Here is a 26,252-nt window from a genome sequence, read left to right as displayed (position 1 = left end):
TCACCCCATCGGGTAGTTAATACACATTGATAAGACCACCCTGAGCCTTCTTTTCTCCAGGCTAAACAATTGCAGCTCTTTCAACCTCTCCTCATATGACAGATGCTCCTATCTGTTAATTATCTCCATGGCCTTTTGCTGCACCCCATGCAGCATGTCCATGTCTGTCTTGTACTGGGTAGTAAGCTTACCTATGGCCTACATTAGCCCACCTCTTCAAATGTAATTTGAATGTGCTTATAACTTTTATTAGAGGGCTTGTGAGAGCTCATGAAAGAGCAGTGATTTAGATGTATCAGCAACTTACCTGAATTGACTGGGAATTCACTATTGCAGAGTAATAGCTTTAACATTTTGACTGCCATTTCCACTGATTATGAAATTCTAATATAATCTGCTAGTACACTTATTACATTGTTGCAAGGCTACTTACAACTAAATACAAGTCATTCATACAAGAACAAAAGAAATGTGATTTTAAACACAGGGGAATTCAGCCAAACTAGAAATGCTCATGCTGTCGGAGAGGCCAGTTCTTTGATTTAATCTGATTTATAAAGAGGACCGTAATAGTTAATAGAAGGTAATTAAATGCAGATAATATTAACTAACAAATAATAGTTTAAAAAAATCCTTTTGTTTAGATAATTAATCTTTCATAAAAATAATTCTATCAAGTGAGCAGAATTTTCAAGAACTGACAGTTCAAAAGATAACAAATGACATTAACAGGGAATGCTGTGGAGTTCATGAAAAATGTTGCACTGTTAAGAATACTATTCTCACAGAAAACTAGAAAGTTCAAGTCACACTAACTACACTACTCATGGACATATGGTCACAAATTTAAAAAAGAAAAACATAATCTATTTATTACTATCCTATCCTAAAGGATTTCTGAAAGGGATAGGATAGGATAGGATAGGATAGGATAGGATAGGATAGGATAGGATAGGATAGGATAGGATAGGATAGGATAGGATAGGATAGGACAGGACAGGACAGGAAGCTACGCAAGTCAAAGTTGAAGAGCAGTATTCATGTCAAGCTTAAGAAACCTCAGCTTACTCATGTTGTCTACATACATGTACCTAGAGTCATTCTTGACAACTTAAGTGTTCTGGCCTCCATATGCGGTTCAGAAAGGGCACATTTCACCCACTTAGTAAGGTCCCGTTCCAAACCTGTCAAGATGTCTATACACTGCAGAGCACCTGAAATGGCAATTGAACTGGGCTTCTGAATTGTTGCTTCCATGTGGATGTCTAAAGGCATGCCAGATGTCTAAATTCCCACTGTAGTTGAACAAGCTTTATTTAATACAGTTGATGGAGATAAAAAATGATTCAGTTCATCCTGTAGTTGACTTCTAGTGGCTGACAGTCTCTATTTCCAGGTTTCTATAACCACTCAGAGACTGAGTGCCATTCTAGAAGGAATACGTCTCCTGCACATTTTACTACAGACATCCAGGTCCCATAAGGATGTCCCACATACCCTAGGTGTAGAGTGGCACTAGGCAGCTGTTTAGGCAGCTGAGTCCTGTCCCAGATCTCCACTGGCTGTCACAGGAACTCCAGCTGCTGTAGACACCAACATATGTCTTAATTCAGGTGTCTTAATTTCAAGCAGACATCTGCCTCAAATAACTATACATCATCTAATGAGTTATCAAGAAAACTTGGAGAAGCTTCTTTTGAACTCCTACAAGAGCTCAGCAGGCAATGTATTCTCTTCCTCACTGTAAATTAGGTTTTCACCCTTCTTTGCTGACATGGTTCCTAACCTAACCGGCTGCTGCATTTCATCTCTGCCTCTTAACTCTTCCTCACTGAAAATTCAGAATACAGTCAAAAACTTAGAGGAGAGGAAGTAACATTACTCCTTGTAACAGATCATTTCCATCCAAAATATTCTCAGCAAGTGAGATGTATATAAATACCTAAAGGAAGATGAAGATCATTCCAGCAGTGCCTATTGACAGGATGAGAAGCAATGCACATAAAGTTAACTGTCACATCTGAACATCACAAAATGCTTTTTTACTGTGACGGTGACCAAGCACTAGCACAGGTTGCCCAGAGAGGTTATAGTCTCCCACCTTGGAGATCTTCAGAAGCTGGACACAGTCCTCAGTACGCCGCTCTCCTTGAGTAGAGGGTCTGGACCAGATGACCTCCAAAGGTCCCTTCCAACCTCAACCACTCTCTATTTCTGTGAGACCTCACACACCACCGGTCTTCCAGGTATATGAAATGAAACATGTAGCATACAGATATTTAAGCACCATCAGTCCAAATGAGGATTCTAATTCCTGTTTCTGAGCATCTCTTTGGAGCAACTGGCATAGTTTCTATTCTGCTGCTGAAGTTACTCATCAGAAGCTGAGTTCAACTGAACTCTTGCCTCTTGTTTTGAAGTTAACTCTTCTGTAAACATACCATTCTCGCTGATCCAGACCTTGACCTACATGGACTAACTTTCCAGCTTTATCTTAGACTTCTGTCATCACTACTGACCTGCGCAGTGGTCACTGGGCTGTGTGGCTGACCCTGATTACCATCACGGGACCTAATCCTGACCCTGACTCACTGACTTGCGCCTGCAGCTGAAACTTGGGACTTCTCTCATCACCACAAACTTGCCCAATGATCTGGACTCCTGGTTGAACCTAGTTACCATCTGTAGTGGGTTTACGTGGCAAGGTTTTGGTAGCAGGGGGCCATAGGGGTGGTTTCTGTGAGAAAGATCTAGAAGCTGCCCCATGTTTGGGAAGGGTCCCATTGTTTTCCAGATCTGAGCCAATAAGCGATGTTGTTTTGCGCCTCTGTGAGAGCATATTTAAGACAGGGAAAAAACGCTGCGCCACACAGCAGCCGGGAGTGAGAAACAGCCTGCAGGTGCCAAGGTCAGTGTAGAGGGAGGGGGAGAGGTGCTCCAGGCGCCGGAGCAGAAGTCCCCTGCGGCCTGTGGTGAGGACCATGGTGAAGCAGGATGTCCCCCTGCAGCCCATGGAGTACCACGGTGGAGCAGGGCTCCACGCTGCAGCCCGTGGAGGAGTCCACGGTGGAGCAGGTGGCCCTGCACCAACGGAGGCTGCCACCTGTGGAAGACCCCTGCCGGAGCAGATTCCGGGCCGGACCTGTAGCCCGTGGAGAGGAGCCCACGCAGGAGCAGGTGACCTGGCAGGAGCTGCTGCCCGTAGGGGAGCCAGGTTGGAGCAGTTTTCTCCTGAGGGATGGACCCCGTGGTACGGACCCATATCTGGAGCAGTTCTGGATGAGCTGCTGCCTGTGGGAAGCCCACGCCGGATCAGTTCATCAAGGACTGCATCCCGTGGGTGGGACCCCACAGCACAGGGGACGAGAGTGACCGAGAAGGAGCGGCAGAGAAGAAGTGCTGTAGACTGACCATAACCCCCATTCCCCCGTTCCCCTGCGCCGCTCGGGGGGAGGAGGTAGAAGAGGGTGGATGGGGGGAAGGTGCTTTTGGTTTTTTTTTCCTTTGTTTTCTCACTTCTCTTGCTTGTTAGTTGTAGGCAATAAATCTTACTATCTCCTTATGCCGAGTCTGTTTTGCCCGTTACAATAATTATTGCGTGATTTTCTTGTCCTTATCTCAATCCTTGAGCCCTTTTCACATATTTTCTCCCCATTCCTCTTTGAGTGAGAGAGCGGCTGTGGTGGAGCTCGGCTGCCCACTCGAGCGGAACCACGACACCATCTCAGGGTCTTCCCTGCTCATCTCACTTTGCTACTGTGGGGCTGGGCCCTGTCTGGTTGGTGACCCCACTGCCTTGTCATCACAATGGCCACCCTCAGCTCCCCTCCTTTAGTGAGCTGCTGGACCTCGCTGCTTTGAGAACTTTTTTTACTCCATGTGATCACATGCTGGGAGCAGAATGCGACGTGTTTCTTCCTCTCTTTGCCCCTTTCTCTCAATTGAACCTAAACAGAAAGGTTAGCAAGTGTTCATGACCGTCACTGCAAGAAGAAGCTCTACTTATGGAGGTCATATGCTCCAGATTAGGGTAGCAGCAGTTGTGAGCTATTCCTTTAAAGTAGTGTTTGTGCATTAACTCTCCCTGAGCCTGCTGCATCATCACCTTATCCACTGGAGACTACAGCTATCAGATGCTATGAGAGTCATCCCAAAGGACAGTGTTCTGTCCAAGCAACAAACTAGGCTCTATGTAAAAGCAGAGGCCTCTTACATGAAAAATACAGCAAACTTCCAACAGTAAAAGAGCTCCATGTGACACACAAAAACAACCACACTCACAGAAGAGAAAACTGAGGCACAATTCTCAGTTGCATTAAAGAACTTTCTGCTAGGAGAATCACCAGAGTATTAATAAGAGTGCAAGCCGATTTCCCAGCATGCTATCTCCTAGCTCTTAGCAAAATGTAACAAGAGATCTCGCGTATTAGCAGATCAAATAAATAAGCAACTCCTTTCTGTATGAAAGGACATTTCTTTCAGGCCAAACACAAAATAGCATATTTTCCAAAAGAGCTACAGTGTTAATAAATCAAGATAATCTCTGTTTGCAGGAGTCAAACAGAGGGAATAAGAGAAGGGAATTCCTCACCTCTCAGACTATTTTCATTTGTGCTAGACCAGAAAAGGTCAACCCTCACATACTTTGTGCGAAACACCTGCTGTATATTGTTTTCCATGATTTGGAGTTGCCCTTTTGCTTTCACTGGATGTGTTTAGCCACTAAGAGATGCAAGCTAAACCTGCAGCTGCCTCCAACAAATACATTGCCTACTAATTCAAGTGAACTTGACTTGAACTACGAATACACAAATGAAAACCCTGACTCCTTCCTTCTTGTTTGATTGAAAGTCTTGTCATACATTTGGATACTATTTGGCAGTGTCTACTTACACATTTATTGTAAAAACGTAAGAATAAGTTCTAATTTATTAATGCATTTTTTAATACACAAAAGGTGGAAAGTTCTTTTCTGTCATACTCTTCATACTACATCAAAGATTAAACTGACATTCTTTCTTAGGCTATTTCTCATTTTCCCCTCTTGTGAGGAAGTGCCAAGTTCAGAAGTAATAAACAGGCTTAAAGTCACCTCATTGTTTCTTCTGTCACATTGTGCATTTGGAATGTATTCTGAAACTACTTCTGTTAGTTAAAAAAATTGCATGGGCTACCACACTGATCTTGCAACAAAATTATCCTCTGTTGTGTTATGACCATCTCAGTTTCTTCAAAAACTGGATTTTCTTCTCATTATTTGAAGCAAACAGAGAATGTAACTGTATTCCTTCCAAATTTGAAGAGGTACGCTGAACTACTACACTGGGCTCATGTTTTTGCAGTAGCAGTACATAAAAAAATGAATTGCTAAAATTATTTGGATTCAGGTCCGATGAAGTCGTTGCTTTAAAACTTTCCATATATTGCTTCCAACCCCCAAAACCATGCAAAGCCAGGTACAGCGAAATTAAAGAATACGATTTAACTGGTGGTTATGTCTCAGGTACATAGTAATGGCTGTGCTGGACAGAAAACTAATAAAAGCTACATTTGCTAACTTACATAATGGTAAAGAGCAAAACCTATTAAGACCACCTATTCAAAATGTAAACACTTATGAAGAAACATACTTAAAGATGATTACTACCTAAAATGCAACTGCTAGTATTACTTCAAATATAATAAATAAATATTAAGTGGACATATAGGCATATAAACATTCAAGATTTATTATCAATTTATGTATTTTACTGTTTTAGAATCTTACCTTTCTTCACATAATTTGATTTCTGAAGGAGTTTAAAAAAAGCCAGTGAAAGTATACTGGAAAATATGTATTAAAATGATCATGATGTGAAGACAGTTACAGATCCCTGGCTTGGTAAGAGAAGGTAAGAATGTGAACACTAGAACTGCATAAAGCTCCTTATTTTAAATTGTGATTAAATCATGACAGTAATGTTACATTATTGCTGTTGTTCCAAGGATAGCCATTGACAACATGTCAGCAGAGGGGTACGCAAGTGTTTCTGGTGGTCGTGGCTTAAGGTTTGCTGAATGCAAGCTTCAGTGGATCATAAAATTCCACAGGGAGATGCAGCCTACTGAAGCTGCTGCTCTGACAGCCCTGAAAATATGAAATTTCAGAAACTATGTACTCTGTGTCTAGCATATGCAGCAGCTAGTTCTAAGAGCAACTGCAAACCACATCCCATTCCCTGCCATAACGCTGAATCATAGAATTTGGCTTAGTTTGGAAGGGACCTTAAAGATCACCAAATTCTAAACACACACACACACACACACACACCACCATGGGCAGGGATGCCACCCACTAGATCTGGTTGCTCCAGGCCTCATCCAACCTGGTCTTGAACACCTCCAGGGATGGGGCATCCACAATGTTGGATGCTATGAAAAAAGTAGTAGCATTACAGGACAGATACTCAGGAGGATAAAAATCAAGACCCAAACCTGTTCAAAGTCTTTGAAAACCCTTCTCTAATACTCATGATGCATGTATATTACATAAAATTCTTCATAACATGACACAACAAAAAAAATTAGACTGTGTCTGTCAAGTAACAGTCTCCCAGATGAGTTATCACTGAATTATCACTGACAACTTGGATTGTCATTTTATTAAAAAAAAGAAAGAAAGAAAGAAAGAAAGAAAGAAAGAAAGAAAGAAAGAAAGAAAGAAAGAAAGAAAGAAAGAAAGAAAGAAAAAAGAAAAATGAATTGTTGCTGTTTTCTACAAATGGAGAACATGTGTTATCACAGAGGTTTGAATATGTGTCAATCACAGCTAACAGTTCATGCAACCTAAAAGTAGACAGACATGCTGTAGTCACACAGATGCCTGACTTTGTATAACTTGCAAAATAATGATGAAGGGAGTGTTTTACTAGAGTCAGATAGTAGCAGAGGCATAGACAACAGATAAACTTGCATTACAATGGAATCATAAATAATAAATAATACTATCAGCCTCTGTTCTTAAAGATCCCAACACTGCTGGTCACTGCAGCAAAAAATTAAAAATGTATTTTCAGGGCATGGTGTATACATTACCTTTTTCTATTTCCCTAAATGCTTCCCTTGGCTAACAAGCAGCATTTCTCCATTAACCAAGTTGATTTGCAGCCAACTCACTTTCATCCACATCCCTATCTTGGTCAAAGTCTGGAAAAGCTATTATACTTTGCCATCTGGGTTGGATGAAAAGGATACAGAGAACTGAGATCAACAGCACACTGATGACACTGGAGCCAAAACCTCCCACACTTTCCTTTACTATTATTTATGGTAATAGTATTATGGTGTGTATGGTGTTTTACAGGCAAGACTGAAGACAGAATTCTAGAAGGCTGAAAGAGTGGTGTTTTTCCACACACATTGAAAAAGCAGAGGCATGATCATCCTTACAAGACTAACATGTGAAAGTAATTTGCCCTTATAATGCTTCGGGATATCAATGAAGAAAAAATGAGTACGGTGACAAGCCAGCCCATCCACCCTATCAGATATGCTCTTTGAATACCTCATTGTCAATAAAAGTGAATTATACATAGATCCTTAAGAACTCAAGTAAAAAGTTGGAAGCAAACCAACTATCCTCAATTATTATTGTCATCAAAATCACCTTCTGTGTCCAAAGCCAATGCCTAAAAGATCAAGGAAATTTTTAATTCAAGTACAGCTGGCCCACCACTACTTTTTCCGTAGCTTTCTCCCCAAAAGGCACTGATAAAAATGACAGTAGCTTAATGGTTATTTATTTAGCCATGGTTGGTAACTCGTACTTCAGGAGAATTTGAAATTTATAAAGCTCTTTAGAAAAATAACATCTGTTATATGTTATCTGTAAAGTGTTACCATAATAATTTCCCAATAGTAGGAAGGAAATTATAGTATCTTGAATGCTACACCATTCTGAATGTTATAAAAATGTTCCATTTTTGCAGCAGAATCAGTAAAATATAAGCATATTTTAAAAATATCAATTTCTGCCCATTTAACTGATAACAGTTAAAGGTACTGAAAAATTTCCTTATTTAAAAATCAGAAAAAGACAGACACTGCCTTACTTTTAAATAAATATTTTAATATTTTATCATTTTTATAAGCTTATTACAAAGTACACATATTATAATGGTATGTCACAGTAAAAATAGGCATATTTGAGGCTTTCTCTGAACTTGTTAAATTTCTGCTTTGTTTCATGAAATAATAATGCAGTAAGGTTTTAACATGTTCTAAATCATGTAAACCTGAAAATAGGGGAGCAGAAGAGACTGGACTGGTACAGGAGAAACTATGACAAAGAGAAAAACAGAATGGAATCATATCCCTTCAGACTATTTTGAAAGAATAATGGTTGTCATAGCTGTAAAACTGATAACAAGACCAATAGGTTAGTGTTAAATAACTGTAAAAACTTTTACAAATATATTTTGTCATCATTAGCTGTACTTTCTTTTTACTATGACACTACTAATCTTGACCAAAGGATTGTTCTAAACTCTGGTGATAAGATAATAATAATTAGGGTAAAAATGGCAATCCAGCAGTACCACTGACTAAGCCCAAAATGTCCTCGCATGTCCTTAGTGGTATAAATGAATTGGAACTTAAGACATGTGAGCAAGATATCTACACACGGATGCCTACAGGTGTGCTACGGATTTTAATAAATTTAACTAACATGTATTGTCTTAAGGTTCCTGAAACAAGGCATGTAGGACACCACCTGTGGCCTGTTTGAGGAGGTGGAGTACACATAAGATATTATGGAGCATCGAGGAAGCATGGCCAGCTGAGACAACCCATTTCTCAGTACTGTCAGCAATGGCCAAAAGAATATGACATAACAGCTGAGCCCAATTCAGTTGGTTAATTGCATTTACCAGTTGAGATGCATCCCACTTGACTTCCAGCTGCAACTACAGAGGGCATGGGTCTCCCCTAAACCCTGTCAATATCTGTCAAACCTCTGAGCTATCTCAGTTACGCCTAGGCAGCTCAAACAGCAGTAGACAACTATGCTTAGGCAACTAAATAAAAAAAAAATGATAGGGAGACAATTCTCAGTCACCAGTATATTCCTCTCCATGTAGCCAACAGCCAGCTGGCTTAGTAGCTAAACTTTCCATCTTCTTCATACCATTCAGGCGAAAGGGTCAAGCAGCTCGCCTATCCTCTCTCTTGTCTTTCCCAATAAATTCTTCATGTAAGCTGTTTTGCTTTATATGAAGCCAACATATAGTTCAACTCCAATTATGTTTCCAAGCTTTTAAAAATTCAGCTGTGATCAGCTATGGATTCAGTTAAATCTTTCTCTTAATCCCAGTGTTCCACATGATATACCTTCATCACTTAGCTTGCTCCCCCATTTCTCACATACTAACACCTCTATTTAATCTCATCTTAACTACTTGCATTAAAAGTAAACCCTAAAGCCACATACAGTTCCTTTCCAGATGCTGCTGTTGAATTATTTCCCTATGGGTTTCACCTAACATTCCACCAATGTCCTCTGGCGCTTCAGTCCACATCTCATGCATTCAGAGCCTTTAAACTTTTTTTTTTTCCAAGAAACTCATAAACTAACACCTTTATTCCCATACAAAACAGCTAACATCTGTGGACAAAAAAAAAAAAAAAAAAAAAAAAAAAAAGGCAGAGAAGAAATGTCTACCCAGCACAGCTTTTCACCAATGCAACATTTAGCAAGTTTTGCTTGTAATAATTTTTTTTTTTTAGAAAGTATAATTTTCTTATCACCTGCAGCTTCTTCTTCACATTCTAGTTTTGTTCCAAATAATAATCAAAGTCTTCACTGTCTATTATGTTTAACCCAGTGAAAGTCTGGAAAGTTGGTTACTTGCAACTCTAAAACCCTGTGTTTAAAGAAGCAACTCCTAAAATTATCCCTGAAAGCATTGTCCTGAAATATAAATCATTCATTTATCAGTTTTCTAACTTCTCTGGAGTGAGAGATTGATTAAACGATCAGAAAGTCAAAAAAAATAAGTCTGTATCTGATTCATAAACTCAAATTTAAAAAACTCTTTGTTCATTACAACTTATATCCTTTTAAAAAAACATTTATCTCAACTCCACTGCTTAGTTTTCAAGTTTGCACACTGCTTTGACATTTCTGCCCCATGAGGTCTATACAAGTGTATACCACTAATACAGCAGCCATAAAATATTTCTCCTTTGCTGAAAAGCTAAAATGCTGCATTAGCTTTACTGGTATTTAGCACAGTTTGAAAGCCTGATTTTGATCATGGAGCTACAGGTTTCATATTACATGCTCTTATCTCAGAAATTCCAAATCAGGCAATAAAGCAACTTTTCTAAGAGTTCAATATCCTGCTGAGTTCTTCCATGTGATAGAAGATAGATGGCTTCGATAGCCAAAGGGAACCTTCCCTTATAAATTTGTGTCTGGCAGCTTTTCTTTCTCATTCTTAAAAATAGTATCTTTCTGTTCCAGCATTTTCTGAAGATCAGTTAGTTGATGAGCCTTACTTTTCACAAATAATTGAGTGCGTGGGCCTTGATTGTGTAGTGAGTGCATCAAAGTCCACATATGCATTGTGATCTGTACTGGCACACATTGTGGTACATACTCCCCAGCAAGTTCACAATACCACACACCATCTTTAATACACATTTTCTTTTTCATACTTCATGTATCTTTTTAAATATACATGTGGGGGAAAAGAAGAATGTTAAAGAAAATAGTTCATCTTTGTTAAATGAATGAGGGAGCTAAACAATAGAAGAGAATTCAACACAGCCTGAAGTATTAAATAACTACTTCTCTGAAGTCCCCCGGAGTTTCTTTTAACATAACTCCTTCCACATTTGACACACATCAAAGGATATCAGTAACCTTTAATTCCTAAAATTTCAGAGAATCATCACGTTGGTTAAATACCTCAAATATTTATGCTGTGAAAGTGCAGAGGGTGACAAAACTTATTTCAGCTTTATCTCTGGACACTACCTCCACTGCACCAGTTTCTCACTGCATGATATTCACATGGAAACTTCAATTCAAGCACACACTTTCATAAACAAGTCAATCTTTCATTCCAGATGCTGCAACCTTCTTCCTCTGAAACAGCAAAAAAGCATTAAAACTGAAAGCAAATAAATGTAACTGCATTCCACCTTTAAGCCAACTCTAAGGGAGAAAAAACAATTTGTTGATCCAAGCCACCAAAGAGACTACTGTTACTGATATTTATTAGTCACCTCATCAAACATTTCAAAGATTCAAAATCTGATTAGTTAGGAACAGTTAATATTTTGCTTTAGAAAAGCTTCTATGACCAACTGTTAGTTCTTATAAGTAGTCTGATAAGGCGGCTTGTGAGATTTTCTTACCCAAACTAGAGTAACTATGAAACGAGAAGAGTCACAGCTTGTAAATTAAAGTGTTACTAAGATTAAAACCTGAGCTAATGATTACATTCCCACTTATTTCAGTAGGAATTAAATTTGAATCTTCTTGAGCTTAGGCAAGTCACTTAGACTCATCCCCAGCCAAGGCAAGTAGAAAATGAATTAAAAAGAATGATCTCAAGTTGTATGAATTTTAGAATGATGACTTGACACATGGGGTGTCTGAAATTAATCTCTCTCCTTGAGCTGGCAAGTGAGGAAATGAACATCACTGTGCCCATATGTAGTCTTTGAAGGAGGTGGAGGTGGGACAAGTCAAAAACAGGATCTCACCAAAAAACAGATGTTGGGGCTGAGTAGAAATTTCCTGTGTATTTTTTTAATTCCCAAATTTGCAGAGCAAGATCTGTAAAATCCTTTACAACAATTCCAGCTGCATTATGAAGTTCTAAATCCACATAATAATCCCCATACAGCACAAATCTGTATCAACTAAAAGGTTTCTGTTATCTTTCCACTATTGACGATTCAATGGCACAAAGAAAAATAAAAGTCAGTGACCCTGCTTGGGTCAAATCTACCCTTTATTATCACCCTTTTAATGTCTAACATCCTGTTTGGCAAGTTTAGCTAACTGATTACTTAGCCTTTTCAGATTTTCCACTCTTCACCCACCAATATTCTTGAGCTATTATACTGCAGCATGAAGAATATCTGAAAAAAAAAGAAATCGAGGTGAGTCTACCACCTTTGTCTTCTAAAGGGGAAATTCCTCTTGTCTTCAAAGGAAATTTTTGAAAGAATTCAGTACTGAACTCTCTCTACTCCTGTTAAATTCAGTGGGAATGTGTTGTGCTTTTTATTTACATGTAGTGTCAGCATGTGTCAGCATGTGTCAGCATGTCAGATATTATTTACCATCTCAAAAGTCATCAACAAATGATATAGCATTCTGATATGTACTTTATAGTTGATAATTCAACTCCAAATTGTTCTCTATTTTTAGTAATCATTTTTACTTTATTCTTGTATTTATATTTATTGCTTGAACAGCATTGTATGCTTTGTATCTTAACAACACAAAGCTAGTAAATGATGCTTTGGATGCATGGGAATCTGCAACAAAGCAAAAAAGTCTCATTCTTGGGATGTATTACTCAAGAAAAAAGATCTGTCTATTGATAGATCTGTATTGACAAGGTCTCTACACGTGCAGGAATCTGCAGGGATGGAAATTTGGAATTTCCAAGTCTTTTAGTGATCAGTTATTTAAAGTACATGAAAGACAACATTAAGTCAGAATACCTTGGAAGTTCTATATGAAAACACAGAAAGAGGTAAGAACAGTGGGTAAAAGCACAAAGAGAGAGAAGAACAAAAAAGAATGCAAGATATTTGCCCTTTGCAATTAATATGCCTTCTCTATACAGAATTCTTTAAGTATGTTTAAAAGATGTCATCCTTCTAAAAAATCAGGCAACAAGAATTCTGCAATATAAAGGTCAGGACCTCTAGTTTCTTTTTTCACACTTGAAAATACACTTACTATGCAATTTTCAACATATTGAAACAAACTGAAAGTAAATTACGATGAAATTATTGTATACTGTATTTGTCATAATGTTTGCAATATCATTGACAGAAAATTTTTGTAATTCTTAAACTAAATAAGCTAAATAAAAAAATTAAAATAACATAAGTAGTTATTTAAGAAGAACCTGCAAATGTGAATTTGTTCCTGGAATACATAATTGCATGGTGATAAAAAGAACACAAAATGTAGTATGTTTCAAATCAGTCGGTTGGAGGCGTAGCTTAAAGATTCCAGTAAAACAGACATGCCTTTTATGCAGGTACCATAATACCAGACACCTCATTTTTTATGCTGTAATTTCAATCAAAAATCAACTGTTGAACACAAAAAGTAGTAAAGACAAATACACATCAGCTTGTTGAATGGCTTGTGGTTTTCATCACATTATTCTTGAATTACTTTAAAAGTAAATTTGAGAGGTTTTTACCATATGGTTAAAAACGTGATTGTATATTGCAAAATCCAAACTGCCACATTAAAACTGCAAAAGTAAGACAATTCCATCTACCTCTTGATCCAACATTGTGGGGCAGTGAGGAGATGAGAGAATGTTCCATTCCTGGAGGTATTCAAGGCCAGGCTGGATGAGGCTTTAAGCAACCTGGTGGGAGGTGTCCCCGTCCATGGCAGGGGGGTTGGAACTGAAGGATCTTTAAGGTCCCTTCCAACCCAAACCATTCTATGATTCTATGATCTGCATCATAGAATATTTTAGGTCTGGATCAATACAAATAATTTGGCAATTAAAAATAATTGTGACCTAGGCACTAAAACAGAAGATAGGTATCTAATTTAGAGGACCTCAGCTTTTGTCCATTGTTATACATATTTATATATGTTTGGTGCAAAGAGTTTATGATCCTCTGTAGTTACAAAAATTGACAGTAATGTACACTGTGCTTTCCAGTGATAACATACTGAACTATTAATAATTCTGTGTATTGCATCCTATATAACAGCCTAAATCTGTGACAAAAATCCTATGGAATCATGTAGTCCACATCAGCATCATTTAGATAGATCTATGCATCCTAGAGTCACAACCACATCCAGCAGAGCAACAGATCAGAAATTTATTTTTCAGTCATTTTTGCTTTGCATTTAGTAGATATAGGCAACTCTCACCAAAGCAGATAAATCCTAATACACTCCTAATACACCACACCTTTCAGTACACCTATCCAGTGGCACATTAAAACAAACCTGTCCCATAGAAAGATGCCTATTATTTAGCTATATTTGGATATAGCTAATAATATAAGCTAATAATATAAGCTAATATAATTATATAATAATTATATTATAATGTAAGCTAATAATATAAGCTATAATAGCTAATAATATAAGCTTTCAGAGTAGAGTAGGATGCACTGATTCAAAGTGACAGAAGATGAATATTCACACTGAAGTTGACATTGTGACCTTAACTAATCCTATTTTTCCAAAGTACTGTAAGCCATGTGATGCAATAAAAAAATGGACTTGTAATTGCTTCTATTTCAAAAATCATTTAAATGTTTATTCCTATAGTCCTTGTTATATAAGCTTTAAACTCTCTTGGGAATCCACACACTTTTGCTACTATGGACGTCACATCATTGCTGTCGTGGCTGTGATGTGTAAACCACACAGCTGTCCACACATTAACTTTACAGGCAGCATATGCGTGTAAGTATGACTTGGATGGCCTAAAAGAGGACTGTTGTTTTTTTTTTATATGTGTATAATTTTGTATAAATTGCAGTACCACTGTATTAGAGACAGACTACCGAGAGGGTGGTCAGGCACTGGAATAGGCTCCTCAGGGCAGCTGCACGTCATTGAGCCAGAACAAGAAGCATTTGGACAACACTCTCAGACACATGGTCTGATTTTTTGGGTGATTCTCTGGGGACCAAGGAGCTGGACTTGATTCTTTCAGGTCCCTTCCAACTCAGATATTCTGTGACTCTATATAACCCTATTTCTATGCCTACATTATAAAGGTCTTTCACCCTGTTACTTTGGTAAGGAAGTTATTACAGTATGCCCCTACTTGATTCTTTAGCTTTTAAGAATTTCTTCAGAATTTTAACTGTGTTTAATATGCAAGCAAAGTATGCAGTTGTGTGTGTAGCAGCATATTCCTCTACTTTAAGCAGCTCTTCCCTCTTGTCTCCCTGCCTGCCCATCCCCTAGGTGTTAACAGTAGATATCAAACAAACCAAAGTCATTTAGCATTGCATCTCCATTTTCCTGACCATTCCATTGGTGCAAGACCTAAGCTGCTCCAGCTGGAAGTCAGTTTCTTCATCATGACTAACCAAAATTGAACAAGCCTCAGAAACAGTCTTCTGCAATGGCATTAACATTTCCCTGTTCGATTGGAAATACCTTATCTGATATATCCTAGGATTTCATTTGTTTTTTTAACAGCTGTATTGCATTGGCAGCTCACAGTCCTCCCATGATGTGTTAGTATTCCATGCTTCTTCTGTTCTTCAGTTACTTCTAACTGATAATCTCATGGTTTATAGCTAAAAGCAGAAGTTTGGGTTATTGGTCTCAAAATATCTAAACATTTTGTTGTCCTGAGTTTCATCCCAGTCTTTTACACCACTTCTTCAGCCATCCAGTTCTTCCCTGCTGTGTCCTTATGCTGTGTCCTCAGCATATTCCCAATGCATTAAAATTCCATTTTAAGCTATGCGAAAATATTACATCTGTGGGATGAGACCAACATTGGTTGCTCTCAGAGCATTTCTCCTTCTTGCCACAAGGCTTCCACTACGGTAGAGGGCAACCAGCAGCAGCAGATGAACAGCCACCAGCCTTCCTCCCCACTGTTCAGCCCAAGCTTTTTGTACAAATGAGAACACAAAGCACATTACAAATTCCATTCAAGTGCCATGAGTCACTGCCAGTAACAATCTTGATCACTGTGGAAATATCCATAATGTTGCAAAAAAATCCAATGCCACCTCATTTCTAAGTAGATCCTTGACCATTTTTGCAGTTCTGATATAAATCCAAGTGTTTAACAAACTCTCATGTAGCAGAGTATTCGAAGTTGCTTAAAAGCGTTCTCAACAGTGTTAGCAGCTATCACTGCTCTTAGTAAAACTTACCTATTAACAAAAACATTTACACCGTAACACTAAGAAAATGAATCAAAACTATGATTCTCTTGTATAAAATGTATGATAGCATTTTTTTTCTGAAGAAAACATGATTAAGAAATGAAAAACACGGAATAATGCACAGCAACAAGAATGTCGTGTCCCATTGATTAAGTCAAGTGTGTGATAGCTTATCTACACAATATGGAATATTTTAAATGTAAGTGAAATGGATGATAGTAAATTCCATTAACAGATATTGGTAAATTCTGCTTACTGTCTATTTAGCCTTTAGCCCAATTACCTTTTTATTTTTACTTCTTTTCAGTAACTTTGCTCTCCAAGCAACCCTATGTTTTAAAGTGAAATATTCATGGAATTGTAATAGCTGGAAGTTGTATGGAGCTTACCTACATGAAGTCCTGTGCTTACAACAGTATTTTTTATGCCTTGGCAAAGTTTCTAGCTACATCTCCCATAAGCATTGCTTTGGCTATTTCACATGAGTAGCTGTGAGATATCAACCCAGATCATCTGAAGCAAAATTATAATGGAGTGTTGCTAGCTTTCATGTCACTGAGAATACTGTATTTGGCATGATCTTCCCACCTCTAAAGTTATGTTGCTACCTAGTATTTTCATGTCAGTTCCAGATGGTGGAGAAAAATGGAAGGTGTGTTCCAGGTATAGCTGAAGCATGTGGAAAACAGAAGAAAGATGCAATGAACAACAAATGCATTTTACACGATTCTTAACGCAATTTTGTTCTAGGTCTGCTTTTTATTGTTTGGATTAGTTACTGATTACTGGGGTTAGACTTGGAATGAATGATCAGGCACAATATGGTTTATCAATACATGGGTTGCCATAGCAAAGATAACATCATGTTCAAAATTTCCTACTTTGAGTACTTCATATTGACATCTTCCCTCAACATCTTTCTAGATTTATCCAGCCTCTTCCACTACAGCTGGCTTTCCCTTTCCTTCATTTCTTCCCTTCCAAAGCTATGATGAGCAGAGTCATACCCTATGGCGTTTGCTTGACCATCTGCCTAGGTGCTTCCTCATCCCATGTCCTTTTCCACCCCCCAAGTACCTCCACCACTCCCCACACCTACTCAGAAGCGATGCAGGATGGCGAGCCCCCACCTCTACTCTCCCTCCACAAGCCCACCACTACCAGGAGCTCAGCGGGCCATGAGAGGGTAAAATTGTTCTGGAGGCGTTGGTGGCTCCGGCTCTGCCTTTTGGCAGCAGCCTTGCAGACCCCAAGGTCAGTGCAGAAGGAGGGCAGGAGGTGCTCCAGCAGAGGGGCTCCCCTTCACTATGGGACACACTTTAGGGGCCCCGGGGTGCTGGCAGCAGCTCGGGGGCTCTGCAGGATGCTCGACTTGACTCGAGCTTCAGAAACACGAGCTCGGGGCAGTGATGACCATAGCGCGGCTCGCCGACATTTTGCTCACCCCACAATGTCACAGCTGCTCACAGCCGCTTGTCCCACATGGGGTTATAAGGGGGGCAGAGGGGACACGCACACGAGTGGCTTTCCATTAACACCTCCTCACCCCTATCCCTGGCTCCCCCAGCGAGGGGCGGCGACCCCCGCCCGGCCGCGCGCTGCAGCCGCTCCCCTGCCTCCCCCTGGCGGCCGCCGCGCCGCCCCCGGCCGCCCCCCTCCCACCCCTTCACCCACCCCTAGGCTCGGGGCGGTACCTGCCCGGGCTGCGGTGGGGGGACCGGCTCCCCGATCCACGGCTGCTCCTTGAGGAGATGCTGGTAGCTGAGGCAGTGCTTCAGCGCCGACGGCACCGTGCCCATGGCGGGGCGGCCGGCCGCAAGGTCAACCGCAGCCGGCAGCCGCCCGGCCCCGAGCAGCGGCGCCTGCGAATGGCGGAGGGCGGGAGCCCGCACCCCCGCCGCGCCCCCACCCGCGGCCGCTGCGGCAACCGCCGCCTCTGCCGGCCGCCAGCCGCCACCATCGGCCTCTCCTCACCTGAGGAGCTCGGCCGGGGCCGCGGCTGCCCGGCGTTGCGGGGAGGGAACCGCTGGGGAAACACGGGGACCCCGCGGGGGAGGCGGCGGGGAGCAAGCGTGGGGGCACCTGAACCCCCTTGGAAGTGAGTGCAGCCTGAGGAAATGGAGCCCAGCCTGGGCTCTGCGTGCTTTCCGCAGGGCCAAGGGAAGGGACAGGGCTGCTGGGAGGGATCGTGGGGCTGTGCAGGGTGTTTGGGATAAAACCTGGCCCGTTTGGGATGAAACCTGGCTTCTCGGTCGGTCGTGGAGCAGCAGGCCTTCGTCGAGGCTTTCTGTGCACGCCCGTGCTTGTGGTGGTTTGGGTGGCAGAAACTGGGGGCAAACGCAATACTGTTCATGCTTTAACATGTCTCAGAAGCAGCAGGTTGTATTTTGTCATCTTCAGCACTCAGTGTGTCAGCCAACTTTCCAGGCTACTCACAAGTGAAACACCGTATGCACTGGAAATTGTTTCTGGATTGATTCCTTTTCCTGGGTATTAATGAGTATTTAATTTCACTAAACCTTTCCCTCTGTCATTTTCTGCAAGACTACCAGATTTACAGTTAAGTCTGTGTTTCCATCCTTTGCTGATAGGCATGATGCCCTTGAAGCACTGCCTTTTTTGCTGTATTGCAGTTCGAGCTTGCTCTTCTGCACATCAAAACCCTTCCCTGTTTCTGTTCCCATTGTAAACCAAACCTAGGTAGCATTTGAGGGGCTGGGAAATTTTGCTCTTCAAGCATCATCACAGCTCTAAAGAAATGAAATATTTAAAGTACAATTTTTAAATTTATTTTTAAATGGCACTAGTGGGCATCTCTAATATAAGTTCAAATCTGACCACAAGGAAGTGATGAGGTGTTGACTGTGATCTAAGGTAGTTACTATCTTTTCTCTCTTCTTTTGGAAAAAAAAAAATGTATCTTCAAAATTCTTACATTTTAACAGTTCAAAATTCCACTAATTACCTATTACATGATGACTCTAGCTTCATGATAATACCCATCATAAGCAAGTCATACTTAGCCATCAAACTGCTACCTTCTCCAAATTAAATCCCTCTCATATCCCTGCTCCTTAGCATAACCAAACATATTGCAAGATCTGAATGTTGTTCTTGTAGGGCTTAAACCTTCAATGTGCTCTGCCATGCTAAGTCCCCTGTCAACATTTTCTGACACAAATCTGCTGTAAGACTCAGATTGCCACCAAGTATGCTGAAAAGGAGCATCTCTAGCTGAAATCCTAGTGTTGTTGGGCAAAGAAGGAAAACACAATAATGATACATTAAAAGATTATACCAAATAAAATTTCTTTTTTTTTTTTTCTATTGCACCTCTAATTCTCCCTGAAATCATTTAATCATTTCTTTTTTTCATCTTTGGCAATTCTGCACTGAATTTTTCAAGTGCTTCTAATTATATGTAGGCAGTTGCCTCAAAATCAGGAGACATACTTGTGTGAGTACAATACTCATCTGAAACTCTGTGTTTCTTAGGAGAAGGGCATGATGATTTATCTATTGAAAAAGCACTGTGTTAAAAGCTGTAGAACTACAGCAAATTGTTATTCCTGAACAAGAGTCACGTGGAACAGCACAATGTGAAAGTAGCTCTGAGCAGAGTGTGTCTTAAGCAAGCATAATCATGCTAATGCTGTTCTTTAGTTGCAGAGGCTAAAAAAAATTACTGAACCCTACTTTATGTGTCAACCTGAAGGTAGTTATGGTACCATATGCTGCTTAACCTCGTCTAGTTTCAGTGGTAGTACCAGCATTTTTTGCAAAATCATGTGAAGAATAATGGAGACTTCTGGCTGATCTGGCTGTGAGAGCACATGGGCCTCTCGTGGTCTGGACCTTTATATACCCTGTGCTGTTCCTTATTTTGATTCTGCATATTTTTTGTTCAATGGCATTTTGGAACATCTTCAGTTTACTAGAACACATGGAAGGACTCAGATGTGTTTAGTGCTACATCAGGATAGTGAATAGAAATTGAACATGACTGGCTTTTGGATTTCCATCTGTCTCTTAAAACTATTTATCATTCTGATACTCCTCTGAATCTATCATTGTCATTGGCTCACTATATTTTGGTTAAAAGTTTTAAAATGTTTATTGAAAAGAATGCTTTTCACTAAAATAAATAATCTCTCAAAGAAATCATGCCACCAAGTCTACCAGATGGGAAGAACGGGCACATTTGTGTAAAACACAGAGAAACTTCAAATATTACCACAAGAGATGTTGCTGTGCTGGTTATTGTTCCCATGCAATTACACAGGTAGCTGGCAGCCAGATCATTAGAAGTGGAAACATCAAACTGTTGGATTTCCTGCAATGTGACACAAACCCTTGGCCAAGAGAGGCATGGTAAAAATAGGTCGATCATTTACAAGCATCTAAAAGAAAATAAGAAAGTTGTTTAAAGAGTGATTTGATGACAGCAAGAAGGACAGAATCAGGAGCAAGGGAGCTATTCATACCGCTGATAATCATAAGTGCCAAACTGGCAAGCAGCCAAGGTGCCTACTAGGCAGGGATCAAAGACACATATGGTGAGTCTCAAACAACAAATAAGCCATAGAGTTCTGGCAAGCATTGCAGGCATAATATGCTCCAGCCTTGACGGAGAAGATGAGGGCTAAAGAAAAAACAACTGAGCTACCAATATTGGATGATACCTCAGGGAAAGCAAAGCTTTCATCATTTCAGCTTTATTGGAGAAAAATGCAGATAACTTCTCACATATGGTAGGTCTGGTTGATCTAAATTGATGGGAAGTGTAACACGATGTTAGAAAAGATTCTTTACAGTTGTGGCAGTAAATCAGTGTTCCATTAGCAGCGGCATCATTCAGAGACAGCATTCTTCAGAGAGGTAGTAATAGATTTACTTTGCCAAAGTAAGGCTGCACCCCAGGTGATAGACACCTGGCATTTGAAACAGACATAATCAGGAAGAAAGTCCAAGTTACATCTTGCCAGATGTTGAATGCTGTTCTTTTCTATCCTTTCCCTAATTCAATCAGATAGCAGTGTTTTTGCCAACTAGGTCACAGTGTAAAACACGCAAATGACAACAACAACAATATTAATTTTATTCTAGTACTACTAAGCAGTATTAAATAAAAGGGGAATTCTGTGACCTTAGACCTAGTTTCATAATCACAGAAGTTCTTCATCTATACACAGAATCACAAAAGAAAGGACTTGTACCATAAGCTATGTTATTTTGTATTTATGAAGGACACTGCTTTTGACATTGGTAAGAATGGTACTCTGCAGCCTTTTGGGTGCTCTCCAAAGTGTCAGCTCTACATAGGTAAATGTAATTGTTATGAAGCTTATCAAAAACAAACAAGCAAACAAAAAACAGAGAATTATGGCAGGAACTATTTATGGGTTACATTTTCCATTTGAGATATTTCTGTAAATGAAAACCAAATATGCCTTTTGTCTGACTCCATCTCTTAGGCTGTAAGTTCTTCGTCTCAGTGGCTTGACCTACTACGCAGCATTATCAGGAGAAGCAATGAGCCAATTCCTGAATGGATTCTCAAGATGCTATTATAATATTTAAGAAAATATTTCCTTTTCAGAGCAAATATTTTGCCTACCATTATGTAGCCTATGTTTCCATCTCTGTTTTTCACATAAATGCAGCTGGTATCTCCCTCTCCACCCATTTTTTTCTGCCAATAAATACTGATTTTATTATTTTTTTTTATATGGCGTATAAGCTGGAATAGGCAGTAACCTCTGATTTCCTTCCTCCCTTTATGCTATTAAGAAACAAAAAAGCAGTATTGACTGTCTGTGCGGCCAGACTTCTTGTTCTTCCAGTAAGCATTCCCTTCACATCACTTGGTACAAAGAGAAGCTTTAAATCATCCTTAAGAACTATTCACTGAATGATGACAGAGATGCTGAGATGACTTTTATGCTAGATCCATTTCTTCACAAGTACAGAGCATTTATTAGAGTTGAGTCAAAGTATGGCAAAATAATCACCTAGCAAGTGTATCTGCACTGCTTTCTGGGGCCAGTGCTTTCCAACAAGGAAAAAAAAAATAAAGATGCGCCTTTTCTGTTTTCTCATAGGCAACAATTATATTTTAAATATTTATTTCAGGAACAAATTAACCATATTTTACTATATGCATATGTATCTACTCACTATCAAGACCCACACGTAACTACTCAGATGTAGATAGCTGTATTAGCTACATTTAATTAAATAAATCCTAATCCAGATAACATTATTAAGTCCATTACATTGTCACTTCATTCAACTCTATACCTGGTTTCTACTTTTGCAGACAGGGAAAGTCTCAAACCAGCATACTTGGCAAACATGTTGCTGGCTTCAGAGAAAGGGTCACCATCGAAGATAGAAGTGGACTGAACTTACAGCAGGATGATATCTACAAAATGAAATTGTCTATGTCAGGTTTTGTGATTTTGGTAAGAGATGGATAGAGGGTTTTTTGTTTGTTTTGTTTTTTTACGTGTAGTAAATTTGATTTAAATAATAGAATGCTATGTTTATTTGGAAACAACATGTGCAAGTTTATCATCCTAGTTTTTGTCAACATCCTGTTACAGAAAGGTGCAAATGAAATGCAAACAGGAATGCAATCTGCATATAGGGGTATATAATCTCATCGTATACCGCAAAAGATATGGTGCCAAACTTGATTGGTTGAGTGGTAATAGCTTTGAGGCAGGTAGATAAAAGAGATAAGTAAACAGTGTGTCCCTCCTGCAGGCTATCAGAGCTGGGTGCAGTTTCAGCATTAAGGGGAGGGAAGACAAGATGGAATAGGACAGGAGTGTTTCTGAGAAGCCCAGATAGTCCAAGGAACCAGGTACTTAGGCAATGAAACACAAGACAAATAGAGATTGATGAGTTGCTAACTTGATGGTTATTTTATTACAAACTGTAGGATCTAATAAACTAATATCTAATATGCATCTTCTCTATTTCAAACTTTTCTAGCAAGTGACAATGAATTAGACACCATCGAATAACGCACAAATATACATTGGCAATAAGAATCAAAAGTCAGATTTTAGTATTCTTTTTAGTGTTATTCTTCTAATTGCTATGTTCATATAAAAAAAAAAAATATTTTGTGAGCATACACAGTATAACTATATTTGATTTTTTTGTTTAGGCATTGGCCATATAACTGTCTTTAAAACTGTTTTGGTGTGCACTGTTTGCTATGTCCCCGGCATTACAGTGTCCCAGAGCAACAGTAAGTTTATATTCTGGTACAGTGACTTGTCTGTTACTAGAACTTTTCTATTTCTTCTCTTTCACCAACATTACTCAACCTAGGACCAAAAATACAGGGAAAAAAAAAAATCCAGTGCAGTACAAACTTGCCTCCTAACTTGCCAACCAAAAAGCAGGTGCCTCTGTAGGCAGAGGTGTTACTGAACAGACAAACATTATCTTCAAAGACCAGAGTTTACTGTGGTAGCTATATAAAACAGGAATCATTGATTCCAAGAGGATTAACATAGCATATTTTCAAAAACTTGAAATGTTCTAAACAACAATTACTGAAAAACACAATAGAAGATGACAGCTAAGTGGATCAATTTTGCTTTTCTGAAATCTAATGTCCAAAGCACAGTTTTAGATGCATATTTCATTAAAAACATATTCCAAAACCAGAGTAAGGAAAGTTACTCCATGGACCTTTATTTTTTCCCACCTTTACTCAGAACTCTAAGAATGTGTAAGAACTTAAGCCCTAGGTATTAAATGTTGGAGATACACTTTGTTATAACACAGACTAAAGGTGTACACTTAGCCTCAGGAACATTTTTGTTGTTGTTTAGAGTGCTTAAAGACATGAACTTTCATTTAAAAAGATCTACCATCTACTTCTACAGCTACCATCTACTGAATACATTTGTACATGTGTATAACAGGATATATTTTGATATAATTTACAATTTTTATTTTTTTTAACTTTATGTTAATTCTGAATTTGCTAGGGTTCCAAAGTCTTTGTATTCTCTGTAAATTTTCCAAGCATTCTCTGAAGATTTTTATTGCATTCTTAAGTTAGTAATACATGCTCAGTTGTATTAACTCCACTTTAAATTACTTTCACTCCAATTAAAAATACAGTGGTGGAAAAGACAGAAATAACACATATTGTGTAGACATTTTCTGTTCCTTAGAGCAAAATTTTGCATGGTAAAAAACATGCTTGCCAAGGTAGTCTCCTCATGTTTAATATGGCAGTGGTATTTTTCAATTTACTTCATATCATTTTGCCTAAACAATGTGTAATTAAAAATGCATATCACGGTAACGAAGTGCAGTTGTTAAACTATCAACATAGCAAAAGCTTTTGGACAAAATATGACTAAATAATGAAAAATAAATTGAAATAGTGTGTAATGGGGAAGAAAAACAAATATCACATGCACCATAATACAAAGTAATCTGAGATCATCAAGTAAATGTGTGCATCATTTATTTCTTCCATTTCTGTTTGTATTTAACTTCAGAGTCAGATTGCAGTTTTCAGCTGTGTCCTGTGATCTTAAATCCTCTTTGGTAGCATGCATAAGTTAAGACAAAGGATTGTATTTTTTGGCTTCAATAGCAAAAACTGAATCAAGCAAATGAATGCTGTAACTCTAGAGGAAAGGATCACATAGGAAACACTGGAATGATATTTACATTCAGAGATTCCCCTTTCAGCATAATGGTAGCAACAACAAGTTAAAATAAAACACTTGGAAAAACTGTAGGGTTTTTTATGTCTACTTTTTCACTGCACCACTAATGTAAGATGTTATCACATAAAAACTCATGTGCACTATTTCATATTGCTGTTGCAGTAACAAACACTTTCTTGAGTCCAAAGCATCTGAAACAAATGCATATCTGTAAGGAAAATAATACCCTTAAATGAAAATATTGATGCCATGTTGTGAAAGAGAACAACATTCTTTTTCATAACAAGAATGTCATTTGCAGTATCAGCTACTCCACTCTATCCTTAATGATTTCTTTCCCCCAGTTAAAAGACAATTTGCCTCCAAAGCAGATATTTGTATTACCAATGACAAGAGGATTTGTTTCACATAGAAGGTCTGGAGGGGTTTAAGGTCTGTGTGTCAGCCATCTTATGGCAACACAGAAATTAGCTTTCTTAAGAAAATTAGCAATTTTCTAATCTTTCTGATCATAAAGAATGGTTTTAAAACGTAATAGTGTGCTCCTAGTACAGCAGTGTGCTGATTTTGGCTGGGGTGGCATTCTCTTCATGGTAGTTTGTATGGTGCAGTGTTTCAGGTTTGTGATGCAGACAGCGTTGATAACACACCCATGTTTTACCTATTACTGTATATATGGCATCATGCTCAGCAGTAAAAGCTGGCTGAAAGGAGGAAAAAGGGCAGATGTTTGGAGAGATGGTGTTTGTCTTCCCAAGAAACCACTACGTGTGATAAGTCTTGCTTCTCTGGAAGTCGCTGAACACCTGCCTGCCAATGGGAAGTAGTGAATTAATCCCTTGTTTTGCTTTGCTTAGTTCTGCAACTTTTGCTTTGCCTATTAAGCTGTCTTTAGCTCAACCCACAAGTTTTCTCCCTTTTACCCTTGCGATTCTCTCCTCCATCCCACTGAGGGGGAGTGAGCGAGTGGCTGCATGGTGCTCAGGTGCCTACCAGGGACAACAGATACAGCAGTCTGTCTGCAGAAAATTAAAATAGGTATGGATAGCACTAGTCAATTCCTACTTTAGGCATTTAAATTAGGCATTGCAACATTTATAAGACTTTAGAGCAATTTAGACTGCCTATTAGCTGCATATTTCTGCAGAGTCAGTGGAGAGAGCGAGGGGTCCACAACACTCTCAGGGAGTTATTTGGAGCAGCTTAGTTTTAGACTTGCTTCTCCACTGTAACGAAGGAAGCTTAGGTGGATCTTCTAGGCAGTGCAGCATGTCCACATAGTGAACAGGTAGCCAGTAAGCTTTGGTCAGCAGGAAACATCAAGCACAGAACAGCCATGAAGTTCCTGGCTCAGGGTTTGAGAAGCCTTGAGACTACTGAGCCCACACTTCCCATTTCCTAGGAGAGAAT

General features: G+C 39.2%; 1 protein-coding gene across 1 annotated transcript in view; it reads right to left on the bottom strand.

Annotated features, from left to right (window-relative positions):
• The window catches only part of HMGCLL1 (3-hydroxymethyl-3-methylglutaryl-CoA lyase like 1), a 79,499-nt gene extending 61,545 nt beyond the window's left edge, over window positions 1–17,954 (bottom strand). Inside the window, exon 1 of the mRNA XM_032184426.1 lies at window positions 17,829–17,954. Within this exon, the coding sequence (XP_032040317.1) occupies window positions 17,829–17,933 (105 nt within the window). The 5' untranslated portion in view covers window positions 17,934–17,954. The remainder of the gene's footprint in view (window positions 1–17,828) is intronic.
• Window positions 17,955–26,252: the final 8,298 nt, after the last annotated feature.

The sequence above is a fragment of the Aythya fuligula genome, chromosome 3 (assembly GCF_009819795.1).
Source record: "Aythya fuligula isolate bAytFul2 chromosome 3, bAytFul2.pri, whole genome shotgun sequence".
NCBI lineage: Eukaryota > Metazoa > Chordata > Aves > Anseriformes > Anatidae > Aythya > Aythya fuligula.
This window is presented reverse-complemented; position numbering and strand designations above follow the sequence as displayed.